Source organism: Phodopus roborovskii, unplaced genomic scaffold (assembly GCF_943737965.1).
Source record: "Phodopus roborovskii unplaced genomic scaffold, PHOROB, whole genome shotgun sequence".
NCBI classification, from domain to species: Eukaryota; Metazoa; Chordata; class Mammalia; order Rodentia; family Cricetidae; genus Phodopus; species Phodopus roborovskii.
Window position 1 is genome coordinate 1,261,439 of NW_026125506.1, and position 19,055 is coordinate 1,280,493.

The window sequence follows — 19,055 nt, forward strand, 5'->3', positions numbered from 1 at the left end:
TGAATCTTGTCACTCTCCTAGGAGGCCCCATGCAAATCACTTGTTCCCTTCTGGCTCAGTGTTCCCTCCTGTAAGTGGGCCCCATGGATTTCCTTCCCAGGAAGCCAGGAGGCCTGGGGAAAGCATGGCATGTGAGAGGCCAACCTACAACCTCCCAGGATGCCAACAGTCTCCAGCCTGGTCCAGCCTGGGAAGATCTGGGGCGGCAGAAACAGAATCAAGTTCTCCCCGGCTGGTCGGTGGTTTCTCTTCCTCTCTCCCTCCCTCCTCTCTTGCTCAAATCAAGCTCAGCACGTTTCCCTGGGAACTGCTTAATATTCTACTGTGGTAAAATGAACTCATTGGAGCCACCCACACGCGGCTGAATGAGCCCCAGCAGCCTTTCTGAGTGGCTCTAGACAACCCTGGGGCCTCGGGGAAGGCTGGTAACAGCAGTAGCCCTGGGACAAGGGTCCCTTTTCTTCCTGGTTCCCCAGGGGACCTGTTTCCCCAATGGAGCTCCTGCAGGGACAGAAGGGGTCTGCAGCTTGGGCTGGGCGGCCTGTTTTGGGACTTGTTTGGGCTACAGGGCTGTGTGTGTGAGGCCTCCCGGGGCAGGCTGAGAAAGCTAGGTCTTCCAGAGTCTCATGATTTTCTCTAATCCAGCCTTAAATTGAGCCCAGGGTGGTCAGGGAGCCCCAGCCTACAAGCTATACTGCTCGGTGATGATGGAGATGATGATGATATGTGACACAAACCTAGACATATCTCGGAAGAGGGAGTCTTAATTGAGAAAATGCATAAGATTGGCCTGTAGGCAAATATGGGGACATTTTCTTGATTAATGATTGATGTGGGGAGAGCCCAGCTCACTATGAATGGTTCCTCCTCCTGGACAAGTGGTCATGGATGCTATAAGAAAGCAGGCTGAGGAGCAAGCCACGAGGAGCGAGCCAGTAAAAGCAGTGTTTATCCATGGCTTCTACTTCAGTTCCCGCCTCCAGGTTCCTGCCTTGGGTTCCTGCCTTGACTTACCTTGATGATGAACTGTGGTGTGAAAGTGCGAAATGAAGTAAACCCTTTCCCCTATGATTCTGGTCGTGGTGTTTGTCACAGCGATAGAAACCCTGACTAAGACAGTGGTGATGATAATGATGATGGCGATGGCGGTGATATTGATGATGGTGATGGCCATGATATTGATGATGATGGTGATGGTGGTGGTGGTATTGATGATGGCGATGGCGGTGATATTGATGATGACGATGGCCATGATATTGATGATGATGGTGATGATGGTGGTGGTGAGGGTAATGACGGTGATGCTGATGTGGTAGTGATTATTATTATGATGATGGCAAATGGTGACAATAGTGATGGCGTTTGCAGCAAAGACTGTGCCATTTGTGCACCTACCCAGAATCGCTGGGGATGTCCGCTCTACCTGATTCTTATTTGACACAGGAGAAAACCGAGGCCCCTAAAGGTCAACTTGCTCAAGGTCACATGTCACATGTGATGAAGAAGAGTGGCAGTCGGAGCCCGGCTCTGGCCACCAGGGCCCGATGCTTGGCACCGCCACAGGCTTGTGCTAAGGTCAAGTGGGAGGGAAGCTCCTAGACATATAGTGGCACTGCTTACGTGCTGGTCTTGCCATTAATTGATGACTCCACAGCTGTGGGTTCTCCCTTCCCACACCCAGTAGCTACTGCACACCATAGTTTCCCCCTCAGCTCCCTCAGAAGATGCACCGTAGAGGCCATCATGAGCGTAGAGGAGACACCACGGAACTGACTGATTGCACCTGGCAGGTGGTAGTGTCACATCTGCTGTTGTTATTTCTGACATCGCCATCACCATCATCATCACTACCACCACCACCCTTCAGCCTCCGTATCTCCAGCACTCTTTGCTGAGTGCATTTAAGTCACCCGGGCTTTCACAACTCAGGCATGATGGGGTACTAAAAGCAGATGTGAGGGGTTTTTGTTGTTGTTTTTTTGTTTTTGAGAGAGGGTCTTTCTATGTAGCCTATAGCCTTAACTCAGCATGTGGCCCAGGCTGGTCTTGAACCCCTTTTCTGTCTCAGCCTCCTGGGTGCTGGGATTACAGGCATGCTCTACCAGTGACACCTGCTCATGAAGTGTGTCCCTACCAACTTACCTTGGCTTGGTCATTTTATTGCTCTGGGACTCCTTTGTTGAGATGTGTGTAGGTGAGATTATAGATTTGGTACCACGTGTTAATCTAGACCGACTAGTCTTGACTGCCTGTGACACCATATGGATAAAAACTGAAGCTGGGTCCGGGTCCATGGGGGCCAGTGTTGTGGTTTATGAGGACCTCTGATAACCCTAGACAGTTCCCGTGCGGCCTCTTGGCCTCAGGTGTGACTTAGTGGGGGGATCTTCCTGTTAGGAAATGGTAGCACTTCTTTGTCGGAAAGACACTTGTCATGCTAGCTAGGGGTGACTTTGGGATACCCTATTCTGCCTGCTGGGGGGAGGTTCTTGATCTCAAGATCATTTGCTAGTGTTACTCCAAGAACTCAGGTGGGTCCGAAGGTTTGCTTGGCCACAGAGATAGACAGTCCTGGCTTTGGCTCTCCCCCCAAAAGCCAACTCCCCTGCATGAGTTCCTGGGTAGGTGGCTGTCTGCTTGGGGCCTGCTGTTCTTTTCTGGGACTTGGCCTCTCTTAGGGATGAGAACTGCTTTCCCGAGTGCTGAGCCAGGTGTTACAGTGGGTAGCTGTGAGGGAAGGCAGGGTGTCTGGGAGTTAGGACAGTGGGAAACACATCACTCTGTTCCAGCTTCCCTTCCACTGACCTGCCTCTGGTGTGGGATGGAGCTGGAAGAGGTGCTGGGAAGGTGTTGGCCAGGTCTCACGCCGGTGTGTGGTGGAGATGTGTGGTGTTGAGAAAGTTGTCCTGCCTCTCTGAATGGCAGTCTGGACACTGAAAAGAACAGAGTTCCCATTCTGCATCTGTGTGTACATGATGCTCGGAATTGGGGGAAAAGCCAGCTAAACGGATGCCCTCTACCCAGTTGCTCTCTCTCTCTCTCTCTCATTCTTATTTTCCACTCTCCCCTCTCCTCTCCGTCCTTCAGAATCAATGTCCCACACACCCCCAGTTTTACCTCACTTGTCCAGAGATGGCTGCAGAGCCAGAGAACGAATTCTCCTGTCTGAAGCCAACTTAAATGTCAGAGAACATCATCCCAGGGACCCATGCCACAGCCAGACAGAGTGGGCACAGGGTTTTCCCAGGGCACCCGTCAGTCCATCCTGAGGTCTAGCCTATCTTCTTCCTCTCTGTATCAAAAGCCCACAGGGAACATTCTAGGATCCAGGCTCTGAAACAAGGTATCCCCTCTCTGTGAGGCTGGAGAAACATAGTGGCCCCTCAGGAAGTCCTGTCTTCAGCCACCAGCAGCAACTTCCTTTGCAGGTTCTATTCATGTTGTCCTGGAGGCCCAGGGTGGTGGCAAGGCTTCCTCAGGAATTGGCAAATTATAAGACCTACTGTGTGCAATGCCAAAGCCAGCCAGCCCCCCCCTGGGGGGGGAGGGAGAAGACAAGGCCCTCTGAGTATAGAAGTCACACTGTTGTATAGGTTGTATAGGAGAGTATGAGAATTCGGGGTACCCTGTTCAATACGGATGACACCAGGTGTGCCAATGGGCATGGACGGTCTTGCTAAGGCAGGGAAAGGCAGGAGAATAAGCCAGGCAGAGAAAGAGAGGGAACAGCATTCACCCAGCAAGGTGAATGAAGGCTGGAATAATGCTGCCACTCCTCGGTGACAATGGACTGCGAAGGCCTTGATTACGCCCACGGCGTGTCTTTGATGGATCCAGTCACTCTTCCTCCATGACTTAAATGGTCTGGCCCTGGCTTCCCTGCTGTACAGCGCCTATCAACCCTGCCTTCTGGGATCTTCCTCTGTCTTCTTTGGAAGGTCACAGGAACAAGTAACGTTTGACCTTTGCCCTGGGAGGAGAAGCTCCAGGCTTTAATCTTGTGTGTGCGTGTGTCCTAGAGACATAAACCAAACAGAGAAAATCCCTCCCGAGGTGGGGTGTGGGTATTACAAAATCCATCTTGTCCAGGGGGGCAAATCTGACAGAAGGTGAGGACAGGTTGACTCAGTCGTGGCCCCCACCCCCATACCTGCCTCTTCCCTTGGAGGCCCCTAGGAGTCCACACCCCACTTCCCAGGTTGTGCCAGAAACCTCGCTTGGGTGTTACAGGCCAGGTAGGAACTCAAAGCTAAGCCAGTCACCAGGGCTCAATCCTTCAAGCCTTCTCCCACCCCCAAGGGAGAGATTAAGGAACATTTCCCAGCAGTCCACAGGGTGGTTGGGGGTGGGAAACACCCACTGGGGGCTTCTGCAGGTCACAGAGTCACAGTGCTGTCACCTTCCTCTCTCAAAAGGGATAGACAGCAGCTAAGAGATGGCAAGCAGTGTCCTCGAGGTCACAGCGCCCGATTCCGGCAGAGCTGGTACCTGGTTTCCTGTGACGGGAGAGGAGAGCCTGGTGAGAGGGGCATCCACCTGGGCGCCCCTCTTTCCAGTAGAGGCTGGCTGTGGCTGTCACAGAAGCCCCTGGGAGGTAGAAACCCCAGGAATGGGAGCTCTGAACATAAGTACCCTCAGATGGCTGTTCCCACTGCTGTGATGGAAGTGAGTGATGGCTCCTTCTAAGTCCAGGAGCTGTTTAACACGGCACGCTCTGGACTCACACAGACGTGTCCAAATCCAGCCTGTCCAGTCACGTGGCTTTGGTTCTCACGGGCGGTCAGGAGGATCGGCTGGGGCTGGGGCTCAGTTGGCAGAGTGCCAGCCTAGCACGCACGAAACCCTGGGTTTGATCCTTAATAACAACAGAAACAGGCCTGATCACACAGAGCCATAACCCCAGTCCTGGGGCGGTGGGCATTAGGGGATCCAAATGCAAGGGGTTCAAGGCTAGCCTGGGCTGTGTGAGACCCTGTCTCAAAAGGAGACCCGCCTCGAGAGATTTGCAGCTGGTTCTGGGCAGCGTTCAGCTCGTCGTCGACTCCCAGACTGTCTGGCCATCACTGTCCTTGTTAGTTTGGGGCTGGGCTTCCAGGATGCTTCTCTGGCCTGATGTGGCAGCCTTGCTACCTCAGAGAACCCATTTCTCTTCTTCTGTGGAAACGCCTAGAATGGTTTCATTCTTTCATCATCATCTTTTTTTTTTTTTTTTTTTTTTTTTTTAATGCAAAAGCATTTTTAGAGAAACTGCATGAAGTTATTGATTTTCCTTTTTTGTCTGTTGGAGGTTGGGAGGTGTCCACAGTCAGGAGGAAGGTAGGCCACAGTGACCAATAAGAGTATTTCAGATCCCCTAAAGTCATGCTGTAACATCCTCACGTGTCCAGAGCACGCATCAAGAGGCCGCTAGATACCTGGAAACTTCTTCCTTGTATAGACTCGAGCCTCAGGTTTGAAGGTTGGCCAACTTTCTCTGCAGAGGTACCGATTAATATTTGGCATTCGTGGGTTGTACAATGTAGAGGTTCATTTTGCCTGGGTCACGGGGTGCCCAGGTTTTTGGTTAACTGTCGTTTCTCTGGAAAGCCAGGCTGGTGTCACAATGACAGGAAAATAGCCACCAACAAGGCCACATGCTAGTAAGACTTTACTTGCGTCTGTGAGCAGAGGGTTAAACAAATACCTCCAGTGACTGGGTCAGGAGACAAGACAGGGCTCTCAGTGAGTGCTTAGGAATAAACCGGGGTGCCGTTAGCCACAACTGCTGCCTATCGGCATGAGTGAGTCTCCTAGCTGCCCTGACCCTGCGTCTCTGATCTCGCTGTACAAACAGGGAAACTGAGGTTCAGCAGTAGTGGCTCACCTCACCCTGTTTGTGCATCATTCTGCTCGTCCAAGTCCTTCCTTTCCTGGGCCTCTGTCTCCCTCCCTATAACTTCATTGAGGCTGCTGGGAAGCTGACTGGAGTCTGGGGATCAGCTGGTGTGACAGTGGCTACCATCCCCAGTTTTCCAAGTCAGGAGTCTTATGCAAGACTGGGTTAGGGAAATTTGAACTCTTGCCCACCTTGACATATTCCCAACATGCTGCACTTACTCTGAATTGTCCCTGGCTCCCTTTTGCTTTCAGGAGGATCAAGCTCCTTCTTAGACACCCATGGCTACCCATTGAGACTTCCAGCTTGCTCTCCTTAATCCCCCGAGTGTAAATCAGTCCCAGGTCTGGATGTCCAAGGCTGTGTGGAAGTTGTTTTTTGTTTTATCTTTTTTTGTTTTTTCAGAAGATATCCCTCTTCTTCCTCTCCTGCAAACTTCTGTGTTCATCCTTAAATCCTCCCCAACCCTGTGTCCTCCTAGAGCCCTGAGTCTTACACAGGTCCCACAGTACAGCGAAGACCTAATGCCCCCTCATTACCAGGCAGGAATAACCAATCCTGCTTCTGAGGGTAGGATGTAGAGATTCGGGCAGCTGATTTGGGTCTGCCTTAGCCCCACAGTCTGGCACTTTTGCACAGGTTACCCAGACCTCTGTCTACATAACTTGTGAATGACTGTCCACATAGACCCTCTTTTTAGGGAAGCACATAAGGGTGGCAGACAGTTACCATCCACACTTTCCCCCTAAAAGAGTACCCTGCACAGAGGAGCAGGTATCCCTAAGGATCTTAACCCTGGAACATCAACCCTCTGAAAATGTATTTTCCGAAATCCATACTTAAAATTGAAGCTATGAGGCTGGCTCACTAAAGGAATGGGCATGTTTATCTGTCCTGATAGACAGAATATTGTTGGGCCAGGGAAACAGTGAGTACAGTAACTCACTCGATGTGCAAACCTGAGGGCTGGGGTTCGGGTCTCAGTACCAGGTGGAGAGCTAGGCATGTATACACAAGACTGCAACTCCAGCACCATCTGGAGTGGAGACATGCACGCGCACACACACACACAATCACACATACACAATCACATATACACACAATCACACATACACACACAATCACACACATACACACACACAATCACACACACACACAATCACACATATATACACACAATCACACATATATACATACAATCACACACACACAATCACACATATATACACACACAATCACACATATATACACACAATCACACACACAATCACATAATTACAACCACACATACACACACACACACAATCACATACATACAATCACACACACTATCACACACACACAATCACACACACACAACCACACATATACACACATATAATCACACACACAATCACATACACAATCACATAATTACAATCACACATACACAATCACATACATACAATCACACACACAATCACATACACACAATTACACATACACACACACAATCATACACACAATCACACACACAATCACCCACTCTCCACACATACTTATGATTGAAGTTACCACATGCAGGCAGAGTGTGGGACCCTTAGAGCTCAGACAGGTGCAGCACCATGTCTGAGGTCACACAACACTCAGTCTCCAGTCATTGTCGTAAAAGGCAGAACAACTAATGGCCCAGTCATTGCCCCTGGAGTCCGGACTCAGCAGTGGTGGTGACAGGAGGTGGCAGGTCACCGGGTGCACACGAGGCTGTCCTTTGGGAACCATGCATTCTCTCTCTTGCATCCTGGATGAGGAACTTATGCTTGGAGCTGGTGTCGGCCAAGGTGAAAACTGGACACATTTTAGGACAGAATCTCCCAGAGGAGCTGCTTCAGCTTGGGGAGACGATGTCCAGCTGCTGGACAGCGGCCCTTGTGTCCCCCACGTCCCCTCTCCCGGCACCCTCTCCTCCCAACTTTGCCCTTTTCTGCCCTCGGTGGGCCCAGCTGACTGACAGCTGCCATTGTCCCAAGGCAGTGTGAACTGGTTGCTCAGGTTCCCTACAATGGCGGTCTTCACTCTTCTGGGCCCTGAAAGCTGGGCTCATGGACTCCTGACCCTTGCGAGGCTGGCCCTGTGCTAGGACCGAAGGGCTTGCAGGACCCTCTCTCAGGACCTGTGACAGAGGGTGTAGCCGGCACCAGACAGTGTTATGAGGCAGCTTCCAAGGGGCTCTGTGTTTGTCTGCCTTGGGTAATAATTCCTAACTCACTGTGTGAGCCTGGATGGACATCCTTTCTAGAGAAGAGGGAGGGTACTGACCTCAGGAGGGCGACAGGATACAGAAAGGGGGAGGGGCTTGAGGGAGGCACTGGGGTCACAGCCTCTGCCACCCAGATAGGGACATTTTAATCTCTGCAAATGACTCCCTGACAGACAGCGTGGGTGTGGCCAGCTCTACTGGTCTTCAGCTCTGTGGCTGTAGGTGCTGCCGGTTTAGTCTCCTTGGACTCGGTTTCCAGTGCTGTGAAATGGGCTATCGATCGGTCCCTAGTGCCCTGGCTGTTGAGGTGACCCAAGGTCAGGAGAGCCGGTGACTCTCTCATCAAGGCTGCAGCCAGTGCGTGCGGCTGGCAGTACAGAGGTGTGGCTGACTTCTCTCGCTTTTCTCTGTTGTCACATGACACGGTGGAAGGGAGAGCTGAGGCCCAGGGTAGCTGAGACTAAAGCCTTGAACCACATAGCCCTTTGTAAGCTCCTGCCCCTTGCCAGACCCAAGATGCTGGTGTTGGTGCCATCATCCAGCTCAGGCGAAGTGGCTGACTCTACTGTTGGGAACTTGTCCACCTGTGCCCTGTGTCTCCAGGTGTTTGATCCTCGGCAGCTTGTGGGGAGGGGCCTGGACACACAACTGCCTCTCTTTGTGCCTTGGGTTGGGGGCCCCCTATGGGTTTGACAGCTGGGCTGGAAGGTGGGAGTCAGCAGGGGTGCAGAGGGAGGGTGCCACAGATAGAGTGGGGACGAGGCTTTGTGTAGGGACTGCACACAGCAGGAGAGAGACAGTCAGGGCTCGGTCCTGGGGACTGGAGAGCTACAGAAGGTCTGTTTAGGCCTGTGGATAGTAGATGCAGAGAGAGAGAGAGAAAATTGGCTGGTGTGGTCAGTCTCAAGAAACAGAAGTGGTCCAGCCCGGAGACCCAGCAGCTCTGCCCCATTCAAGGGCAGAAGTCACAGAAGATAGCGCCTCTCCCTTTACCCTTCCTGGGCCCAAATAAAGGAAATTCAGAATTTCCTTTGTGGGAATCGGGTGAGGTGAATGTGGGGGGCGGCATTAGCTGTTGTTCAGGCCCACACTCCCTCTTACATAAGCCACGAGTTAAAAATACCCGCTCTACCTCACGCTGGCCGTAGGGAGCCCCCACAGAGAGGAAAATACTGCTGTTCTAGGTCTGGTGCCCCCAAATCCTGACTATTGAGTAGCAAGTGCAGGTCCTGGGCCTTTTGGAGGCTTGGGTGTCCTGTGAACGTGCCCAGAGGTAGGTTCACCCACCACCCCTCTGTGCCTACCCTCAATCTGGGCACCAGCTGGGCCCCACCCACGTCCCTCACCTTGGTCATCCCTCTAGTGGACAGAAAACAGAAGGCCAGGCCAGAACCCTTATCCCGGGACTCAAGGTAGAATAGATCTGGAGAGCCACCGAGGCAGGAGGTCGCTAGTGCCTGAGCATGGCCCCCATGTTGGATCCTGGCAGGGGCTTCAGTACAGAGCAGGGTGCAGCCAGGATTTCCCTGTTGATCTCAAAGAGTGTAAGGATAGAGGAGAAATCCCAGGAAGCAGAGGGGAGGATGAGAAAGGGGGAGGAGGGAAGAGGCAAGAAGGGAGTAGGGAGGAAAAGACAGGCAGCTAGCAGCCAGTTTGCCCCGTAACCACTCCAGGCAAGTCAGGCCCTTCACATTCCTGGTGCCCCTGGCCCCTTTGCATGGCTGCTCCCCTTCTCCTAGACTCCAGGGTCTGAAAGCCCAGGGGCAAGACACACACAGAAGCCCCAGTGTCTGCCATTGCTGTTGGACCCACAGGGGAAGCGAGGAGACGTTTGCATTCACCTCCCTGCACGACTTCCTCCGTCACCTGCTGTGGCCTGGAGCCTGGCAGACAGAGACCCACGTGGGTCTTTGTGGCTGCAGTGGGTGTGCCAGACTGGTACTGACCTCAGTGCCATGAGGTGAAGCTGTCAGCCACGATAACCCCATGCAGGATCTGTGGCCATCTTGTGAGGAAGGACCTTGAGAGGTCTTGCAGGGGTTACCTAGAGCCAGCTTTGACCCCAGCTATGGACGTGAGGAATCTGTCTTCTCTCACAGGTGACATTCAAACTGTCCTGGCCTCTCTTGGCCAGTCAGCTATGGGCCCTCACTTCTGGGATGCCACTGTCAGTGAGGTCCACGCAGGGTGTATTTATAGACGATGGTACCCCTCCCCTCTGGGCATTGACCCTCACTCACATGCATGAGGCCTTCCGACCCTCGCCCACATGCATGAGGCCTTCCCGTCTGGTCTGCTCCATGGTCTGGTCTCTTAGCTGCTGTGAGCCTGGCTCAACCAGGACGTCACTTCCAATAACAAATGGAGGAAAGAGTACTGAAGACAGGCCAGCAGGCTAGGTGTGGGAGTCCCCTCTCCTATCAGGAACTCTAGGCTAGGAAGAGAGAGCCAACCTGTGGCATCTGTCAGCACTGGGTACCCAGGGATCCCAGGTGTCCCTCAGCCCCAGGGGCTTGGTGAGGTGGCAGTATTATCTCTGGATTGCTGACATGGAGAGCTAGGAATGCTCAGCACCTGAGGCTTGGGGACTCAGCGTCTTCTCGGCTGGGACAGGCTGGGACTTGAACAGCTTCTGCAGGATAGATCTGTCATCTGTGAGATGACAGCCTGAGGGGCCACCGTCCTAGGGCATGATGGGTTCCCCACACTGCAGTGACTACAGATGGGAGGGATACAAACATGCTTGCGTAGCCAAGAACTGAAGAAAAACACTCTCCTAGAAGGACTGCATGTGGGCTCTAGGATGGAGTTGACAGTCTCGTGAGATCTTGTTGAGACTAGGTGATCCTGTACCCGTGATGTGTGGTATCAGGCCAGCCCCTCACTCACCCTCTCTGGGTCACAGGTGCTTCTGCCAAAATGGAGGAAAGGCAGAGCATTGTTGGCTTGTTGGGGGATGGAATTAGACAATACGGGACTCCGCCCCAGGTACAGCAACCGCCTGGCTCTGATGAGATCCAGATATAGCTTAGGAGGCATCAGCCTAGGAATGGGAGCAGAGAGTAACTGAGCAGAAGCAGAGAGTGACCAGAGGACGGATTTACCTGAGGCTGATTAAGAAATACCTCTGTCGTGTTACCTTCCCGGGGCCTGCAGTTAGACCTGGACCTTGGTCTCTTCTGCCCTGAGCACCACCTGGCTTACCTCTGCTTTGAGACACGCCTCTGTCTTTCTCTGCGTGTAAGGGGCGCAAGGATAGCCCGCCCCTCATGATATTGTGCTCTGGAATAATATAACGCCGGGCAGGAAGCGGGGATTCAGCTGGGAGCGAGGCATGTGTGGGCTCACACAGAACCCAACGAGGACTGCCTTGCCACAAGCTGGGGCCTGCCATGTGCTCAGGGAACTGGATTCTCTGTCTTTGCTCTCCCGAGGTGTGCTGGGGATGGGTCCACTGGCAACAACCAAACTGACCTGAGCTTGAAATCTCAGTTTCTTTTACAAGACCGCGTGGTGCCTAGGAGGGAGACCACCTAACCAAGATTTAAGAGATGTGTGTGGGGCTTCATGGGTTCCTGGGTGTCTCCCCTTCTGACCTTCCCAGGGTCATGCTTAGCAGCCCTACTGGGTGCTCTGAAAAGTGGTCTGTCCCCTCTCTACCTCAAGCAGAGGAGGAGGGCACATACACTTTGTCCCAACTCCTACTAGCATGTTAGCTAGTAGGCTGTTCAGTGCCGTTTCCTCTGGCACAGAGATGACTGTGAGGTGTGGCAGCTCCGAGTCTGTGTGATCAACTGTGTGAGTTGGGGGCTGGGTTGAGGTGGCTCCCTGTGAAGGTGTGGAGGAAGCATAGGCCACCAGCCCGCTGAAGATGGCTGGTGTGGTCTGGGAGCTTGACTCTGACTGCTACCTCGAACACTCCACGGCTCTTTACACTTTACACATAGTAATAGCCTGGGTAACTGATACAGGTGCAGTCTGTGTGCCTGGGCCATTCCATTTTCAGAGGACGGGACTTGGGTTCCTTTGTGGGGGTCTCAGTTAGCGCTGTATGTCTGCAGGCAGGTTTCTGTGTCTCTCCGGGCTACAGATGTCTGTCTTTACTGAGGGGTAAGGAGGTGGTAGGCTCCTCCCTTGCCAGCCCGCCCCCAAGCCACCTCTGCTGAGCCCATTCCCTGTGTCCCAAGAAGGGCAGGAGAAGACTCTGGATGGGAGAAAGTTATTGGGGGTGTGACCACAGAGCACTTTGACCTTTGCCTGTCGAGGGTGGTACCACGCTAGTCCCTACTGGCTGCTTCTCCATCCTGCCGATAGAATTCTCCTCCATGTCCCCTGAGGCAGGCCATCCCCAGTTTTCTTAGCTGTAGAGTGGAATGACTCCCCCTTGCTCTAGGGTGTGCTGTGCAGTTTGTCTATTTAAGGAAGTTCTGAGTGTCGAGTAGGCCTGCAGCAGGTGTCTGTCCAGAGGACTAGACGTCTCCATAGCTCTTCTAGGATGTACATGGAGTCCCGTGCACACTCTGATATGCTTCCAAATGGGCTGTTAGCCCTCCCGCTATCTGCTAGTCTTTGCTCACCAGAGATGGGCAAAGGCTGATATCACTTCCTTCTATCTCCTGCTTCTTGGGGAGCAGCAGACCTAGACGTGGTGAGGGTATGGTGTGGTGGGGTGGGGTGGGCTTTTCTTCATAGCCAAGCGTGTCAGACCATCTCCAGCCACGAAGCAGGGCCAGATGCTACTTCCCCGGCACCCCTCCGCCACCACCCTGCAGGGCACTAGCCACTAACCCGTGTCTTCTTTCTCCGCAGCCCATGACCTCCCCACCAACAAGGCCTCCGCCACCCAGCCTGGCAGCCACCTGCAGTGCCTGACAGTCCACTGCACAGATGGAGACCCCAAGGCCCGCGCCTCCGTACCCACCTGGCGGTCTCTGCACTCCGACATCTCCAACCGATTCGGGACATTTGTGGCCGCCCTGACTTGAGCCAGTGGGAGCCCCTGCCCTACCCACGGCGAGGGCCTCTGTGGCTGAGCAGACTTAAGTTTGTTTGTTTTGTTTTTTTTTTTTTTTGGTCTAGGTTGGTAACTGCTTGGTGGCGCTTGGAATGGAAAGGGTTCATTTGCAAGGGGCTGGGGAAGGTGATAAAAAGGAACCTCAAAAAATTATTTTAAAGGAGCCATGTGCCACATTGTGACACCAGCGTCAGTCCTCAGCCAACAGCAAACGCTGGCTCAAGCCGTTTTCCTGCTAGAGAACCCCCTGTTTTCTGTACTTGGAGAGTGTTCTAGAAGGCCCTTGCCTCGTTTAAGCCCAGGTGGGGTTACCCCTTTTTCTTATTCCCTTTGATCCTTTCCCCATCCCCCTTCTTATTCTCCTTTGCTTTGTTCATCGCCTACTAAGATGGAGGTCTTGGAGAGTAGTGTTCTGGAGTATTCCCAGGTGGAAGCCACAGGGTCATCGCAGTGTTGGCTACTCTCATTTTCACCAGTTAGGAGACAAGACAACGGGCAGCTCAAGGAACTGCCAGGGACTGAGTTTTCTCCGTTCCCTGAGAACTTGGAGAGGCCCTTAGCCTTCAGCTAGCTTCCATTCCTGCCCCTGCAACTGTCTGTCTGGTCCCTCCTGGGTTGCGTGCATGCCTGCAGAGTGCTGGGAGGAAGCCAGCCAGGGCCAAGAACTCCCTTCTCCTTCACCGACTTCACCACTGCACACCCTGCCTTTCTCTGTGCTGAGCAGGATGGCCTTGTGACCCTCAAAGGGGACAGGGGAGGGGTGGTGGTGCCTGGCTGGCCCACTCTAAGGGACTGCGTCCCAGGAGAAGGGATTAAGGTAGCCAGACTCAGGCTGAGATACTCTCTTTGATCCTGCAGTTCCCTCACAAGGATAGGCGGGAAGGAAAATAAAATGGATGGCTTCATGATGTCCGTTGCTGGGCCTCATGCTCCCTTCGTGGGGCATCTCCTGCCATTTTGATTTCGTTTCATTTTGATTTAAAAGCAGAGCCCTGTCCGATATGTCCCCTGGGAGAGGCCCTCCCCACTCCCCACCCCCAAGCAGAGAGGAGCAGAGGTTTCGGTGCTGATGGAGACAACACCTTGGGTGTGGTCTATAACCTACCGACTTGTGTGGCCCACTGCTGTGGGGCTACCCATCCCTGGGAGGGTCAAGCCAGAGCCAACCCTCCTGATTCAGCTCAGTTTTCCTTGTTAGCATGTCTTCCCAATTGTTCCTTTCTGAGCCCCCACCCCAACTCGACAGGCTCCTTTCCTTTCCTTAGCAAGAGGCCCGAAGGCTCGGGGCTCTCCAGACACCCAAATGGTTTGTGTCAAGGGACTCTCAACCGTGGGAGCCACTTGTCCAACGCTGGCTCTCTACCTCGTGTCCTGCTCCTCCTCTGAGGTCTGAGACCCCGGGGTCTGCACTTGTTGCCCTGGCGATGTGTTGGGGCTCAGCGGGCAGACAGAAACAGGTGACATGGGCTGGTGAGCAGGATGGGCCCTCTGTTCTATGCCCAGAGCAGTGACGGGATGACTTCTCCCTTCTCCACGGGCCACAGGAGCATCCTCCAGGCTTTGGTCCGGACTCCACATTCACCCTGAGAGTTTGTGACGTTTAGCTGTCTCAGAGAGCCAGACAGTTCCTTTCACTTCCCACACAAGAATGACTTCTCCTTCACTGCTTAAGGCTGGGGAATGAGTGTCCTAACGTCCATCAGCATCAAGTCCACAGGCAGCCACCAGCGCAGCGTGTGTGGCTCAGGCCACCTCCAGCCCCCCCCCCCCATCTGTCCAGTGTTATCACGTTCTCGCTCCCCGCCGCCCCAGGGTGAAACAGCTTTTTAAAATAGCCTTAAGCAAAAGGATGTCGTGTCATTAAATTTTGGTTTAGTGGAAAGGATAAAAGTGGAAGAGAAACCACGCCCAAAGCTCAAGAGCCCGGGAACAGTGTAATCAGTATGCAGCCAACTCCAGTAGAGAGAAGAAAATCACTATTGCACATGTAAAATATGAACCCTTAACCCTGCGGTGCAGTGCGCGAGCCTGTAAGCTTTTTTTTTCTTTTTTCTTTTTTTTTTTTTTTTGACTCTTCTGAAATGCTTGGTTGGAAGACAGTGACTATAGCTCATGAAACTGAGTGGTATTTTTCTTTCTTTTTTTAAAAAAAAAATATGTAAAGTTGAGTCTTCCGTATTCACGCATAACTGTATATACGTGTATATGTTTTGCTGAACGGCTTAAAGAACAATAAATACGACGTTAATGGTGTCTGGGGCGTGTCTGTGGGAGGGGCTTGTTCCTTCCCACGGGATCCTTACTTTCTGCACACGTCTGCCTTCCCTTTTGGTGTGCCTGAGTGTTCACGTGGGAAAAGCACGTGGGGAAGCCTGAAGTTGACCTCTGGTGTCCTTGTCACTGGTAAGAACCTAGCCGTCACCACTTTGGCTAGTCCGGACACGGGGTACTTCCCTGGAGCCCAGCGGCATGCTCCCCGACACCTGTGCTTCTAATGTGCTCCCCTCCCTGGAAGTTCACCCCATCTAGTTGATCCCCTGAGAGGCATGGAACTGGCTAGCCAGCTCTTCCATACCTCTACCCCAGGAGTGAAGAAATGCTGGTTCCCACTCGCCTTGAGGCTCACCTGGCCCTCAAGCAGGCAGTGGCCCTCCGTGAGCCTTGCTCTCAGTGACTCGGGGTACACAGAGCACTCACTGCTGACATGGAGGAGCACAGCCAGATGCAGGTGGGGACAGATGGGAAACTGAATCCCCTCATGAAGGACATCCCCAGCACAGGGAAATCCATTTCTCCTGCTGTGGCCGGGTAATCATCAAACACCCCACAAGTCAGAGGTGGGGTCCTGTGAGGTGTTCACAGGTGATCACTGTTGTCTCCTCGAGTTCTGAAGTCACCTGTGCCAGATGGGACCAGGGGCTCAGCTTACAAAGCAGCTTTTGGGTCCTGTTGCAACAGACACCATGACCTCCGTCTCCATAAATTATCCAGGTCTAGGAAGGGTGCAAACTGACAGTTTAAAGGGAGGAGTCTAGTCACCATAGGGATGTAGGGGTCTTGAGGAAGACTTCTTCAGCAGGGCATGTCCAGATAGGGTTTTGAAGGATGAGTAAGAGTTTGTCCTACTTCCCTCACCACATAAATTACCTTTGATTATTGAGATCTTTTTTTTTTTTCTTGAGTTTTGAAGTCATCAAGGTCGCAATGTTTTCTCCTCAGTGCAGTAGCTCAAGGACAGACCATTGATCTTTAGACTCTTTGACGTTTAAAGAGCCCCCTTCCACGGTGACACGATTTTATGATCATGGTCAGGACCTAGGGGGAGGGCGGGCACATGTGTGGAGCATGTTTGTGCTGGGTGGAGCTGAGTCACCCTGCAAATGGCGCAGACACATGCACTAGACAGGGGACATGCTAGCTCTGGACTGCACCAGCTGTCCTGACTTCCCTCAAAGATGGTGTGATGATCTGGATGGTAATGGCTCCCTTTATATGTTTGAATGCTTGGTCCCAAGTTGGTGGAACTGTCTGGGAAGGGTTAGGAGGTGTGGCCTTGTTGGAGGAGGTGCATCACTGGCTTTGAGGTTTTAAAAGCCCAGTCTCTCCCTCCCTCCCTCTCTCTCCCTATCTCTCACTCCCTCTCTCTCTCTCTCTCTGTCTCTCCCTCCCTCTCCCCATCTCTCCCTCCCTCTCTCTCCCCCTCTCTCTCCTTTCCCTCCCTCCTCCTCTCTTTCTCTCTCTCACCCCCCCCCCCCGTGATTCAGATCTGAGATCTTAGCTATTGCTCCAGTCAGTGCTGTGCCCCGCCTACCTGTTTCCACATCCCCACCATGATGATCATGGGCTCTGACCCTCTGGAACTGTGAGCCCCCAGATTAAATGCGTTCTTTTATGAGTTCCCTTGGTCATGGTGTTTTATCCAGGCAATAGAAAAGTGACTGAGACAGATGGTCTGTGACTGTGACGTGTAAGCCAAACTCTTTCCTGCCCTAAGTCGCTTCTGGTTAGAGTGTTTTATCACAGCACCAAAGCGGAACAAGGGTGAAGAGCTGACCGTCTCCCGGGAAGACGCGTCTCAGGGTCATAGGAAACGTCCAGCCCGTAGACCACCAGGACTCACGGGTTCCCACAAATCCCTGCCCTGTGCTGGGACTGGGGCAGGCGGTTGCAGCACATGTCCATCCCTGTGTCCTGGGCCCATATTCGTACACACATCCATACTTGTGCTGGCTGTGGATACTGAGATGCCCGTGTTCAAGCTGAGAGCGTTAGTACGTTTAAAATGTGCTTAGCTTTCAAAGCCAGGCCAGGAAGAAAAGGTATTAAGTATCTTCCTAAATCAAATCGAGGTTTTTTTTTTTTTTAAATTTAATAATATTGAAAGAATGATTTGAATATCTTAATAAAGTAACCTTACCTACTTTTCTCAATTAGAATGTGGTTGAACAGTTTTCTTTTACTGTGTGTGGTGTTTCTGCTTCCAATGGTTATAAGAAAGTAGTCAAGCTTGGGAGTTTTCTAGATTGCAGAGGTCTGGTTAGCTTTGGGGCTATCTGCTGTTACAGTGTGGCCACTACAGGACTATGGTAGGAGAGGGAGGGAGGGATGGGGAGGGGGAGGGGGGAAGGAAGAGGAGACCAAGAGGGGCGGGCAAGGCTGGGCTTGCTTTGCTGTGGGAACTAACCCAGCCCTGGAAACCCCACCCAGACTTGGGACAACCAACACCGGCTGCAGAAATGGGGAATCCATTCCCGGAACTGGCTTCCTCTGGACAGTAAACACCTCTTAAATGCCTCACCTGTGCGCAGTGACGCCCATCAGAGAGGGAAACACCATGGGGGTCGGTACATCGTGTCCAGCACAGGCTCCTGGTCTCTCTCCGGTCAGCTGTCTTGGAGAAAACAGTTGGGTGGGTTCTCAAGCTACTTGGTCTTAATGATGGAGAAGGAGCGACAGCCTGGGCCAGGGGTCCCCACTGCTCGGCAAATCACCCCCTGGGCAAATCACCTCACCCTCTGAACTTCGCGCTTCCTTTAGCTCTGGTCTTGGGGAAGGTATGCTTCTGGAGTGTTCCTTAAGGGAGCCCTCTGCACTTAGTAGGTGTTCACGAAACAAGAAATCTCCTGACTGTGTCACACACTGGGTTTTCATCATGAACGGGGGAGGCAGGCGGACCGGCGTGAGATTTATTTGTGCTTGTTGCTGTGTGGGAGAGGGACTCAGGTGTCTGCACTCTCCATTTCCGTCTGGGAAATAAAGAACATGAACATTGGGGTTTCTTGACTTAATGGCGCAAGCACAGCATAGAGAGGGATAAAGATGGGGGTGTATGCGGGGTGGCAGGAGGCAGGGCATGGGTAGGTGATGGGGGATATTTTTCTGTATGTATGTATGTTTCTCTTACTGGCTGATGAATAACCAGTGATTGGCCAGGCAGAAAGATAGGTGGGATTAGGGGGTGAGGAGAATTCTGGGAAAGGTAGGCAGGCCCTCGCCAGAGTCGCGTTGCTGCCTAAGGAGTAACAAACACCATGCCGGGGCATTACCAGGTAAGACACAGCCTCGCAGCAATACACAGATTGATAGAAATGGGTTAATAATTAAGGCAGAGCTAGCCAATGAGAAGCCCTAATCATCGGCCAACAGCTTTATAATTAATGTAGCATCCGTGTGGTGTGCTTATTTGATGGGAGATGTCATTCTGTATATATGTTTCTCATACTGGTTAATGAATAAAGCACTGTTGGCCAATAGGAAAGGAAGATAGGCGGGACTAGGAGACAAGGAGGAAAGAGGAAGTAGGAAGGAGGAGCCAAGATTGAGAGGCAGAACCGCCAGCTGCCCCTCGCTGGTAAGACCATGTGAAAATACATAGAAATGGGTTAATAATTAAGACAGAGCTAGCCGATAAGAAACTAGTAACTGGC

General features: G+C 52.5%; 1 protein-coding gene across 1 annotated transcript in view; it reads left to right on the forward strand.

The window, feature by feature from the left end:
• Positions 1–15,381, forward strand: part of Mn1 (MN1 proto-oncogene, transcriptional regulator) — a 37,652-nt gene extending 22,271 nt beyond the window's left edge. Inside the window, exon 2 of the mRNA XM_051176419.1 lies at positions 12,924–15,381. Within this exon, the coding sequence (XP_051032376.1) occupies positions 12,924–13,099 (176 nt within the window). The 3' untranslated portion in view covers positions 13,100–15,381. The remainder of the gene's footprint in view (positions 1–12,923) is intronic.
• Positions 15,382–19,055: the final 3,674 nt, after the last annotated feature.